Source organism: Aythya ferina (genome assembly GCF_964211825.1).
Source record: "Aythya ferina genome assembly, chromosome: 13".
Classification (NCBI taxonomy): Eukaryota; Metazoa; Chordata; class Aves; order Anseriformes; family Anatidae; genus Aythya; species Aythya ferina.
Window position 1 is genome coordinate 17,568,377 of NC_140311.1, and position 13,624 is coordinate 17,582,000.

Below are 13,624 nucleotides of genomic sequence, written 5' to 3' on the forward strand. Positions count from 1 at the left end.
TTGCATTTTATTTATTTATTTAGCCAGGGTGAGGATCTGTTTACCAGCTCCTCTCCATCACAATTGGTGCCATTGTGACAGTTAAAGAAAAACTTGCACAAAGCTGAACAGCCGCCTTTCTCTTTTATGAAGATATGCACAATAGGATCAGTAACAGCTATTGGTTTTTAAGAGCTTGTTTCTGGCAATCCCATTAACTGGAAATTTCAGCCCATTGGTTTTTCAGCCTGACCCTGAGTAGGTTGACAGACTCTCTGTGCCCCTTCTTCAAGGCTGCCATTTCAAGCAGTGTTGCTTGACTTTGGCCATATAGTCATGCTGCTTCCAAAGTCCCTGATCCTTTATGGTTTTCTGACTGGAAGAAGGGTAATTTTTTAATATATTGTTGATTGCTGTGCTGCTCATGCCCCCGAACTGCACAGCACATTTGTCCTCAGTGTTAATACCCTCTTGAATGCAAGAACAAGCCTTTCTCCTAGGCAAAAAGAGCCAACAGCCTGAATACATGTATCTGTTTCATAGTCACCTCCATATGTATGGGGAAAGGCGATAACAAACTAACCTTTCTTCCAGGGACTAATTGGATTTCACATGGTTTGGAAGCACCACTAATTCACCAGATATATTAAATTCAGCTTTAACATTCCTACTGGGTAGCTTGGCTACTGTCCTTCCCCCCCCGCATCCCATCCCATCCCATCCCATCCCATCCCATCCCATCCCATCCCATCCCATCCCATCCCATCCCATCCCATCCCATCCCATCCTATCCTATCCTATCCTATCCTATCCTACTATTCCATCTCCAGTAATTAAACAAATAGGCACCTTGTGCGGCAGCCCTTTTGAGAGCAACATTTCTTCTTGCATCAAGTCTTACAAGCTGCCATGTATGTACATGCATGAATATTTCTTCTTCCGCTTGAATAAGTAGCACAAAATCAGTCCAAAAAATGCATGTTGGTTGGAAGCTGGTTTAGGTGCAATATAGCAAAATACTCCATGTGGACATAAAGCACTCAGAATCAACTTACTCCACTATGCAGCCTAATTAAGGGCATCTGCATTTTTCATCAATAAAAAGATGTTAAGTTGGAAAAATGAAGGAAAGGGGTGTAAAAATTCCCTCATGCATCAAAGAAAACATTTGATCATGCTGATTTGCCCAGAATTTTCTCTCCTGAAGGTGAAAAAGGAGGGGAAAAAAAAATCTATACAGAAGAGTTCATAGTTTGATTGAAACAAATGCAGGTTTAAATGTGAGCCCTGGGTCTCTGTGAATACAAAAGAAAGCTGAGGTCTCTGAGCAATGTTTAAAAAATGGAAATCTCACTGCAGCCTTTTATAGAGCAGACAAATTATGCATGCTGAAACCTAGATGATAGAGGTGATGTTTCCTTCCCCTCGTGATATGCACTACATCGTGAAGGGCCAGCATGACCTTGCTCTCGACAGCTTTCCACATGGATGTTTGGCACAGCAGGGATGGAAGAGCAGATGACAAAGACCCCTTGCCTTGCTGCTGGGCAGCTCAGAGAGGGTCCCCAGAGACTGTGTAATATTGCACACGCATCCTTGGCATTGACTTGGGTATGCTGGCATGCTCTCGATCCATTTGTGGATGCCAACATCCATGCTTTTTTTGCATCTTTAAGCATCTTTCTATTGCTTATCCATTTTAAGCAGTATTTTTTTCCTAAAAGCAGATAAGTAATTTTCTTTCTGTGAATGCAAATGTGGAATCTATTGAGTGGGTGTGTGCATACTTTAAAGAAGTAATTGAATCCAAACATCCCTTCTTTTTAAATGCAGGAAACCAGAATCTAATAAAATGTAAATCAATTTGGTGTCTGCTTTGGGCTTTCAGTCTTCAGACTGTTACCAAAAAAACTGTATTAAGTGCTGTGCATTCCAATATTAACATCTTTCTTTTCCATTATATCTGCTCAACCCCTTAAGTCATCAGAAATCTTATTCTTTCTGGCCGTGTGGTGAAGAGGTTGTCGGAGAAAAGAAAGCAGTTCATTTAAAGTCTACTCAGTGTGTCCATTAGTTCCTGATATTCACTCTGAAACATGACCTTGCTGAGCCTTCGTGTGGACAAGTCTGGATGTGTTCGGTTTCTGCATCACGCTTTGTTGATTGCAAGCACACCACTGATTAATTGTAAAGCATGGCAGCCTTTGTGACTTAGGACTTTGTTTTTTTGGACCTGAAATAAACATACCACTGCCAATTTGACTTGTAGTACAGGTCTTGGAGTATAAATAAGTCCATCAGATCTCCAGTTTGGGTTAAAAGAGAGTTTAAACAGAATTTAGATATGTTCTCAGCTCAGTTAACTCTTAGTGCCTGTTTAGCTGCTGGTCCAACATCCTCAGCTCCATCTGGCACTTGAGTGTTGAAAGAGAAAGGCCATTAGCAAGCATCTAAAATACATTGCCTTCAGCTGACAGGTGGTCAGGTGTGTTCAATCTTATAGCATTTACCATAGCACCTCAGAAAAGAAAAGTATGTCTTCTCTCCGTTCTGCTTTTGATAGGCTTTGAGTGCATGGCATGCAGATTGTCTTCTGTGGTCTTTCTGGTATTAAAGGGAACTCTTTCTGAAGGCAATTTTTACCCTGTTCTGAACTCTGGAGGCTTCTAAGCTGAAGTATCATGGTGATCCAAAGAAGGCAAATAGACATCTCTGCTCTTTGAGCATAACTATTAGGGAACAGTTTCAGCTTGCCTATGTACGTTCTGTTTTGCTATCTAAATCCTTAAACAGGAGGGTTATTACAGAGAGAAGAGTTAACCGAGTTTTTATGACCAAGGGAGAGGATCAGAGGTAGAAGTCTTGCCCTGGCGCTCACTTACCCTAAGACTTATGCAGAATCAAATAGTTAAAGATAAAAATCCTTGAGACAGAAGACGTTCAGCCCACGGGTCAGACCTGTGGTGATTATTCCAAATCTCCTTTCCAGATCTCTGCTGGCCATTTAAGCAGAGGTCTTTGCTCATTCTGTGATGTAAGGAAGAGATGGAAAATCTGGGAGCAGGATTATGGACATAAATCACTGCTGTGAATAATCACTGGCTACAGTGTCTGACCATTTATCATGCAGCCTCACCTGGCTCTGTCGGCTAAAAATAGAAACCTCTGATAATATGAAGACATTTCTCAGAAAGGTGAAAAAGACAGTGAAGTTAACCCTCCTGGTGATGTCCTCCTCTTCAGACACATGCCCTGTGTTATTCTTGGCAAATGCTGGTGGCCAATCCAGGCTACCAGAAGCCAGCCACAGAAGCTGCAAAGCTCGATCCAGCAGTGAAAGCAACCAAAATGTGGTTGGAGCCTGTTACTGCTGTGACAATCTTCATACTGGTGGTAGGAGTGGCAGTGTGGGCAACCCATTAGCCATGCAGACACAGCAAACTCGGTCATTCTGCAGATTAAGAATGGGAAGAAAAGGTCCTCATAACACCCTTATAAAGCACAGGAGTTTTTGCACTGGTAGGTGACTCAGACTAAGGTTTTAAGCCTTCAAATTATTGTTTCCTAATTGTTTTTAGTTATTTCATTCGTTTCTGAATGATAATTTTGAAATACTTCTGCTGCCTCCTGGAGGATGGTAGAAATAGCTGGTTATTCTCAGCTGTGCACACATACCCTGCATATTTACTGCTCCTTTTCCAGGTGAACTCCGAATACCTACAGCATCAAAGACATAAAAGCAAACCATGAGCTCACATCCAGGGAGATGTTTGAGGCAAGCTCCATTTTGTCAAAATCCTGACAAATAGTTCTACAGCTACTGTGGTAAAAGGAACTAGAAGGCTCAGCATCCCTCAGAAGGCCATACCTTTTCTTTCTGCAATTAAAATTGCTGCAGCAGACAGTAATGGAGTGTCACTGCAGAAATTCCCTCCTGGAAATCCTAGCTATATTGTCTGCTCAGGGAAGGTTTCTCTAATATAAGCAGAGGATTTCATTTAATGAGGAAAGAAACTATACTTGGTGAAAACGCAAGGAATTACAAGTAGTCTTGTGTTCCCTTAGATCTATTAATCTCTGCCAACTCCTATTTCTTCCCTTATATATACTATAAAATCTAAAAAAAAAAGTAATCAAAACTTGACACAAAGAAAAAATTTACCATCAAATGTATTAGAAATAATTACTTTCTAAGAAATAAATTTGTGCCTCATCTACTGGAGTGTGAAGATTTAGCTTTCTTTATTGGCATTGCTTAAGCTGCAGGAAATGGAGAGAAAACATTTAATGCAATATGATCCGTTTTATGTCAATATTATCTTTTTAATCCTGAATTGCAAATTAAAATTCCTCCTTTAAACAAAGGCATGGACATTCAGCTTGGAAACCAATGCCTTCTATCTACTGTAACTATACAGACAAGTTTAATTCTCCATTGTAAATAATAATAATAAAGTGCATAGATTTTTTTAAAAATGTAAAACCAAAACCAAAATCTTAGTAATTTCATGGTTTCCAATGTCATTGCTAATTGTGCAAGGTAACAGTCACCAACAAAATCCTCATTTCCAGGTAGCAGCACAGGTCTTTGCACTAGCAGGCTGCTACCATTTTTCTGTCCTGTTTTAATGAATTCGTAGCTAAGAGCAAGATGAAGCATATAAAAACAATGATTTTTTGCTTGTCCACTGGGATAAATTTTTCCAGGGTTTTCATGGTGTTCCAGGCTAATTATTGGATATAATTAGAACAGTTGATTAGGGTAAACTAAAGCAGAAAATGTACTTGTAAAATGGTCCTGACAGCCTGGGGAGAGACTTGTAGTATTCATTTTTATACTTTTTTTTTTTTCCCTGAAAAAATACTTTTGAAGAATAGAGATCAGAAGATTTTTAGGGTTATTCTGGAGTCACTAAAAATCCCTGAGCCAGGTAATGCAAGGCAGAAGTTCAGGACAAGAAGTGGTCCATGCTGGCTAATGAAGTTTCCAATGGGTTGTCCCAGCAGAGCAGCTCGCAGTCCCTTTTCCCAGCTTAATGTCCCTCAGGGATATGTATCTAGGGCTTTCTCCAAATGCTTTTTCTTTTTCTATGCACACTGAGGCAAGCTGGTTCTGCTGCAGTAAGATCCAGCACTTCGGTTGCATATTTGCATGAACAAATTTTGTTCCAGCAGCTTTGTGTAGACAGTGATGTGTATGGAGCATGCTGCAGGGACATACAGTACTGGTAAGGGATTTAAGTTTGCTAATCAAAAGGTAAATGGGAAATACCACACACGGTGAACAGAAGCAATGTGGCTATCTTAGAACTGCATGAAGGGACATTATTTTCTGAATTTTGCAATGTTTCCATTGTTTGATGAGAATAGGGTTAGTTTGTGGCTGTCTTTTCCACCATATTATGGTGAGTTCTTACTAGTGAAAATTATGTCAGAAAATGAAAGGGAAGTGAAATGAAATGTGAAACGAATACAGAAGTTATTGTTTCCTGAATATTAGGAGCACAACAAATAAGTTATCTAGTTCATTTACTAGCCTAAAAGGACAAGAATGAAACAAAGTGAAGTCTGCTTGACACGTAATCAGGTCTCTGTCCTTGTGCATGCTGGTAGCTTTCCATCGCATTTGGACCCTTGATCTGAAGGTTTCCTTGGTTGCCTGGATTTCCTTTGTGCTTGTGGCGGTCATGGGGAGCTCAAGGACAAAATACACACTTTGGCTTGTGACCTGCAGATGGTGAAAGCGCCTCTGGATTCTTTCTGATTTTGTCTAAAAGGCTGTGAACTTGCTGAACCTTTCTGCTGTGATCCAGCTTTGCATGAAGTTTAAGTGTACAGCAGTTTTCCATACTGAAGGGTGAGCCAAGCAACCCACGAGTCTTTTCCATGGCATAGGTATAGCACTTAGCAGGCAGATGGGAACTCGTGTATTGAGCCAAAGCCACTTATTTGCAAATGAATCAGTGCCATACACCCTTGGGGAGGACTGTAATAACAAATGCTGGTTTGAAATGTCATCTTTTCTGTGGGAAAATTCTCAATAGGTAATGTGTTAACTATTTTCAGCCTAATTTTAAGCAAATAGAAATTGGTATTCACTGAAGTCTGTAAAGAATATTCTATCTTTAACCAATGCCACAGCAGATTTCATCTTGCTCCATTCTGAAAGTCACACTGATGAGAAAAGGAGGTTTTTTCCCTCATGTTTGGCATTGTAAACAGAGCCTGCACTCTTAGGCAGTGCTTTAATTATACATTATATTAGCCAGTGTGAAATACTGAGATTTTTAGGATAGCCAAAAACCTTCTTTACATTTTATTTTTTAGAGCTTGAAATTAACTTTTCACAGTCTGGCTCAAACTGATCAATAGATACAAAAATTTGCCCTGTCTGCAGTAAGTTTCTCCAGTGCTCACTCCAGTCCCTTGCAAAGCATCCTCTGTAAAGACCCCAGTGGGCAGACATGGGCAGACATCCCAAAGCACTGGGCTTCAGCTGTCAGGCTGATATCTCCGTTATAAATGTTGGTGCCAATCTTGCAGGCACTTGGAATGGCCTTGTGAAAAAGCTGAACTCTTTGTTTTTAAACTTCACCCCTTGGCAGTAGGTCTGTGCCCACGCTGTTGGGCTCACCAAGGTGTGCAGATGTGCTGCTGGTGGGCTGCACCTGGCTGGCCGATGCTGGAGATGCCCCAGGTTGGTGTGCTGCTAGATGAGCATTTTTTCTACCTCCTGCCACAGTGCTTAATCAGGATCTCAGGCTGAAGCTCTGGCCTGTCAGCTGGGTAGAGGTACTTATGTGTCTCTCCAGCCTGCGGAGGCAGTTTCAGGGCTGAACACACTTGCCTCTTGAACATTAAGGTTTTGTGGTTGGACTTTCCAACATTGTCTCAGTAGTGTTTTTCCCCCTCTTGAAAATAAGCGTTACTTTGCACTTTATGAGTTTTCAAAGCAGTCTGTGAAGATGGAAGAGCACCTGTCAGCTTGCCAGGAGCCTGATCCGATTTCTGCAAGATGCCAATGACAAGTCTGGCTGTTAAAGGGTCTCTGCAAAGAGCAATGTCTTTGCACTAGTCCTTGCATGGAGATGACTTGAATTAACTTTCAGTACTGGAGATTACACAATATCATTAACATGAGTTAATGTGTCATAACCACTGGCTCCAGTGGCATTACCATTAGCATAGTTATCTTGCTGCTGTTGTGTAATTGCATCCATTATTTCACTGGCAATTGTGCGAATTACCATGACTGTAACTGTGTAAATATCTGAATTGCTCATTCACAGAGCAGCACCTAGAAAAATGGATGTTGAACAGCCACCAGCAGTACTGTCCTGGCTGATTCAAACAGGGCACAGCTGTGCTCCCAGCTTTTCAGGCCAAGCAGCACACAAGTGGTAGAGGGATGTGGGAGAGGAGGGGAAGACAGGTGTTATTAAGGTCTCCTGACCAGCTCCATAACTATCTGCAGGTTCAGACTACCTGCTTGAAGCGCTAATGGTGTTGGAGACATCTTCTGTAGTGTGCCCAACCACTCTTTCTCTTCTTGGCAGACCTTGAGTTTTTGGCTGTGTTGGTATTAAGAGACTCATCAGCATAGGCAGTGGTGTCACAGCCTTGCCTACCAACCCTGTGAGGGGTCACCCCTGCTTCTTGTTGTAGAAGTAGCTCAGGAATGCCTGGACCATTCACTAGGATGATTAACGTAGCCTGTCAGCTCCTGAAAGGATTGGAAATGCCATACTTCATTGGATTTTGCAGGGTATTTGGGATCCTTTTCCTTCTTCTTCTACCTTTTTTTTTTTAATTACACTGTTCTGCTTGACTTGCCCAGAGAAGCTGTGCTGTGCACCAAGGAGCACATTAGCACGGGGAAACAGCGGAAAGGCAGCGCCCTCCTGTTTAAATTAAAGCTGAGCCACATCAGAATGTTGCCAATTAAAAATAAAATGAATGACTTTGCTCTCTCTGTAGGTGACCTGTCTCCACGATTTCTTTGGGGATGATGATGTGTTTATCGCCTGTGGTCCAGAAAAATTCCGCTATGCACAGGATGACTTTTCTCTGGATGAAAGCGGTAACATTAAACACACACTACTCTCCCGTCTGTTTTTATTTGATTACAATTTATTTGATTACCATTCGGTTGCTTGTAACAGATAATAATGCTGCATGCTTTTGTTCTGTTCTTTAAGGCCAAGTACATGGTATTCAACATCCTTTCGTGATACTAATACAGTCAGTGGATATTTTAATTAGGCAAACATTGACTGAGATACTCCATGTCAAAGTAGGTGGACTGCTACACTGTACCATTACTTTGATATTTATTGCAAAGTCTGGTCTTGTATATCCTTTAAACTTTATCCAGTTGCAATCAGATGAAAATATTTTTCTTGAGACCTAAACAGTAGAAGAATAGTCTCTACTTTTCTATTTGAAACACATACCCACTGTTTGTTGATCTTGTCCTTAGGTGTGCTTGTGAATATTAAAAATGAGAACAAGCACAGTTAAAAAGAAAAATCACTCCCTCTACTTCTTTCTTCTGCTGATTCAAAAAGCAGAGCAGTAATTCCCTTGTTAGATGGGACCGGGACGGCACCGTTATTTGTCCCTGTTATGATTGTAACCACAAATCTGTAATAATGTGAGACTCTGTGATGAATTAAACCATTACATTTTTGATTTCACAGAATATACAGAGCTTGCTTGTAGGAGTTACCACCTACCCTACCTGGCAACTGTATATACCAACAGCACAGGGTGTCAGCTGGTGCCAGTGAGTGCAGCAAGTCAACAAATGCAGCTTTGACTATTTAAACTAGAAGAAAATGTGGTCTCCAAACATTCAAACTTATTTCTGAAAGCTTGTAGGTATCCTGTGTAGGGAGCAGGACCTACATGCTATCTTGTATGCTACAAACTGGCTCAGCACCGAAGACCAAAGAGAACTCTTGCTGTATACCAGGAGGTAAAGCAGCTTCTAATGTTCAAACACCACATTTTTATGACTTCTTAGCAAGACCGATTTTATTTGACACTGGTACTTCTCACCTGTGTAGTCCAGATGAACCCGTTTGGTGGTCTTGGGTATTTCAGTGCTTCCAAGCTTCAACTGAAACTTTGCAGACAGAGAGCTGTGTCAGGCTGGAGGAGTGATCTGTAATGTGAGCTTCATATTTTATTTTAACGCTCTGCATTTGAGTCAGCTCCATGGGGAGTCCCGCACTGTAAAACAGATTGCATGCAGTCCTAGCAGAACAACTTGATGGAAAGCCCAGCTCTCTGCCTACACTCCTGGTTTCTGCTAATTTTTCCAGCTTGGATTTCTCTAATAAAAATAAGCCAAGTTTGCTGTTGGGCTGGCACTGAGCAACTGCAGCTCTCCGTTTTATTTTCAGGGGGGTGGGGGTGCCCTGCACCTCTCAAGAAACAGATGAGCCATTAGCCAGCAGCGTTTTCCCATTATCCGCTCATCATCCTTCCTTGTTATGAGTCAGATGCTGCAAGGAGAAGCTGAGGTCTTAGAGATGAATGTCACTTATTAAAATTTCCTCTGTCACGGCTACTTTTTCTTGCCTGTTTGGATGACAAGCACTTGGATTGCTGGCTTTTATGTTCACTCTGGCAGCACATCAGGAAACAAAACGAGAAATACCATAACAGCAGATTATGTCATCTTTTTCCTCCTGACTGGCCACCACAGCTTCTGCCCTATAATCCCTTTTGCTGAGCACCTTCCAGATGTTGTTGCTCTGTTTCATTCATACCCGCTGGTTTCAGTATCAGCACACTGAAATCTCACCCCCATGATGTTAAGAGGCCTGTTTATACTGATGTCAGCACAATCAGATCCCCACATTTACTACCTTGTTTCAAGATGTACAAATGCCTTTGGTGTACTGGCATTTGCCAATGGCTGAGCTGGAGAAATCCCTCCGTCAGCTTTTCTGTGCTGGAAAATGCAAAGCTGAGTTTCTTTGAATTACTCCTTTGGGGAGAAAATAAATCTGGATTCTCTCTTGGAAGGAGGCAACATAAAGTATTTTCCCTTTTTAGCTTTATATTTACGGAGTAATTCAGGTGACTAAAAACTGATGTTTCACACCCTTTTAAACTCCCTTGGTTTCTGAGAACCTGTACCTGACTCACAGATACCACACAGGGGCACCTGGAGACTCACTCTACCCCTGTGAGGCACCTCACATAGCATTTGCTGCCTTGGTCTGGGCAAAAGAATTGCTCTCTGAGATCCAAACGTTGCATTGTTTTTGTTACACAGCTATGTGTAAGAGCCATAAAAAATATTACTTCTCGAGTGCCCGAAGATGATTTTTTCCCATGTTTTGGTCTGGCTGATTAATACCAGGAACAGTAATTTGCACACTCTCCTGAGTGGCTATCTCACAGTGCCTCATCAGACATGATTATTTAGTACCAAGGAGAAATAGTCAACTTCTCCCACCATCGTTTCTCCTATACATGTTTAAAAAATTGTGATATATCTGTCTGAAGCCCTAGAAGCCTTTCTGTAGCATCATCTTTAAGAAGTCGGGCACTTCAGGGGAGAAAACAAAAACAAAACACAATTATTTTTAACTTAACTTACAGTTTACAAATTCTATTTAGTAGGAGAGAGAATAAACTTATTGTAGGTTTAATTATCACCATGCAACATCTCTGGAGCACAAGGAATCATCTCCTCACATTCTTGTACTGCATGACCCAACAGCAAACTCTCCCACAAACCGTCTGGAAGAAAAAGAGACTGGCTTTTGACTGTCTGAAAATGAGGAAGGCCTGGAGAAAAATTTAGGGCAATTACATGTTCATAGATATTCTGATATATAAGTAAATAGCACATACATTTAGGTCAGACAACTTGTTTTCGGTTGACCAATTACTGATCCGCCTTGTACTGCGTTTGTTCATTCCCATCAGGGAATGCAGTTCAGGGGATTCTCAGTCCAGCCCATGCATGCTGAGCTGAACTTCCCAATGAAAACCTGCGTGTATGTGGAACGTCTAATTCACCTGTAAAAAAACAACACTGTTTTTCACAGCCTGGTGAGGACAATCTGTTGTAGGAGATTAGGTGAGACCAGTTAGCGTTTGATAAAAAAGGGAATTCTCTTTTTACTGCCACCATCCTAACTGAGTAAAGTTAGCTTCAAGGATGGCAACGTTCTTTTTCTATGAACTCTCTATGTAAATAAATCTTGGTTTTGAAGATCTGACATGCCTGAATTCCTGGGACACATGTGAGTTTGTCAGCATTTAGTTTAGAAAACACAGTCTCATCTGCTCTTATCTTTAAGCACATAAATCTACTAGATTTCTTTATGTAAACCTTTCAGAAAGGGATGACTGGCCAGGACAGAGGACATGTTCTTTAGAACCAGTTTGTCATCTTTGCTTTCTGCATCTGTAAAGTTGCAGCTTGTTGAAACACAGAAAGAGGTTGGTTCAGGCTGAGTGAATGCCTCTTGGGGCAGGTGTCCCAGGCACAACTTGGAGGTATTTAAGTCATGCCACGAGCTATTTGCTGGCTTCCTACACCTGCGTAAATGGCACTCATCATTACTACCACTAGGTCTTCACGGGATATATGCTTCCCTTATAGGTGCTGACTGTTTTCACTGTGCTTACTAATTGGTGGGCTCCAAGGCAAGGGGAAGGGCAGAAAATCTTTGATAGAACCCAGGTAGAACGATGGGCCCTGCCAGGGAGAACAGCCTGACCTAGATGTACAGTCTCAGCAACTCCTCTAGAGGAGCAAAGCTGTTCCCTTAGCTCTCCCCCTAAAATGTCACCTTTCTGCCCTGAAGAAAATGTGGAAATGCCAGTTTTTCCCTTGGTGTTGAGGTTTTTACAGGTCTTTGGAGACAAAAGTCCCTAAGGCATCCATGGGTGTTTCACGCCTAGTGTCCATAGACAGTGAGATTAGGTAGGGACATGACCATGGTTGCTGTTTGTTTCCTCAGAGTGCCGGGTGATGAAAGGGAGCCCGGCGACCGCATCAGGCAGTAAGTCATCTCCCACCCCTCAGAAGAGCTCAGCAAAGAGTCCAGCTCCTATGCGCCGCAGCAAGTCTCCAGCTGATTCAGGTAACCATCAAGATGGTGAGTGATTGTTTTCTGGTGTCTGAATATTAAATCTGCTCAAGAGGAAAACATGCAGTGTGTGTCTTTGGATATGCTGACCATTGGTGTTTGCATTTGAGACTTTGGCACAAGAAGCTGGTGCTAGCTTACAGGGTGACTAAATAAATACTGGAGAGGAATTCCCTGTCAGATAAGTGTAATCATGGCTTTGGGATGGCACCAGCCACAGTCTCACAGCCTCTTGCTCTAAAAAATCTTTAAAAACAAGTGTTTCCTATTTGCAGGCAGGAAATCAAGGCCCACAATATTCCTGTATGTTTGCTTTAGGTACAGACTGAGTTGGAATAACCTCTTGTGCAATGCAAATGGTAATTATTGTACAAGTCAGAAGTGTCCCCTTTTAATCACTATTTAAAGAAGACCAGTGACCTACCAGCTAGAGAACTGGTGGTGGGCTTATTGTTGTGATAGAGACATTCATTCAGTAGAACAGAGAAGCAAAATGACAATCCTGATTTGCTGCAGCCGCATTCACCATTTGAAAGGCCTCCCTCCCTCTTCAGTAGCAACTGGATTGGCAGTGTAGCACACATGGAGAGCTGCAGAGGCTATAAATTAAAGGCCTGGCTGAATATCACACCTCTTGTAATTGGTGGTTTTTACAGTCATACAATGGAGAGATTGGGTCTCTAGGTTTATCATCTGTCCTGCTACTTTTTCCAAAAGAGAGGCTGACATGGCCTTTCATTAAAATGGCCAAATCACCAATTAAGCATTTCAGGATTCCAGGAAAGCTTCATAGATTGAATTCAAGTGACCCACAGTATAAACACAGGTGATATAAAGCAGAAACTGCTTTTCACCTTCATAGTGTCACATTGTATTTTCTATGTGAACACCACTCAACAATTGACCATCAGTAGATATTGGATTACTAGATTTAAAATTCTCCTAATGGTATTCAGAAGGCTTTTCGCCATGAAGCAGTTAATTTGTTTAGGGTCTCTGGATGTTCTTCAGCTACTTAAAAAGACAATGTGAAATTGGTTGGCACATGCCAAGACTTTGGTTTAAATAATTACTTCTTTATAAGGTGATTCTGCATTCAGAGTTTTCCTTCAGCTTTCCAGTATGCACTGTTCTTAAACTCGGGCTTGCTTAATCTAAAAAGCTTTTACAATACCAAATGCATGGTGGAGTTGCGTAGGTGTATTGAAAATGAGGTTGAAAATCTGCTGTTGATTAAAAACAAAACCAAACAATCTCCTATTCAGTGATCTAGGAGTCAGGCCATGCATGAGTTCTGAGACATCATTTAAACTCCATAAGTATCAGGTGCTAATTGCCACCAGAACTAGACTTTGTTGCATGAGCATTCAGTCTAATGTGAAATGGCAACTATTGTGTTCTTGATTTTAACTGATTGAATGACTCATGAGAACAAAACAGTGAGTCATCTGATGAAGTCTGATGAACACAGTTGAGCCTTTCAGAGGGAGATTAAAATGTCAAACAATAGCCAGCTCCTGGAGTTA

The 13,624-nt window shown here is 41.5% G+C and overlaps 1 protein-coding gene across 13 annotated transcripts in view; it reads left to right on the forward strand.

The window, feature by feature from the left end:
- Nucleotides 1–13,624, forward strand: part of DCX (doublecortin) — a 119,719-nt gene that overhangs the window by 83,709 nt on the left and 22,386 nt on the right. For 9 of the 13 annotated variants that reach the window (XM_084535093.1, XM_084535092.1, XM_084535090.1 and 6 more), the window contains 2 exons: nucleotides 7,957–8,059; nucleotides 11,970–12,107. In XM_084535093.1, the coding sequence (XP_084391219.1) occupies nucleotides 7,957–8,059; nucleotides 11,970–12,107 (241 nt within the window). Of the gene's footprint in view, nucleotides 1–7,956; nucleotides 8,060–8,678; nucleotides 9,362–9,386; nucleotides 9,940–11,969; nucleotides 12,108–13,624 lie in introns of those variants that run through there. The other 4 variants (XM_084535096.1, XM_084535097.1, XR_014697665.1 and 1 more) reach the window with 3 other exon arrangements.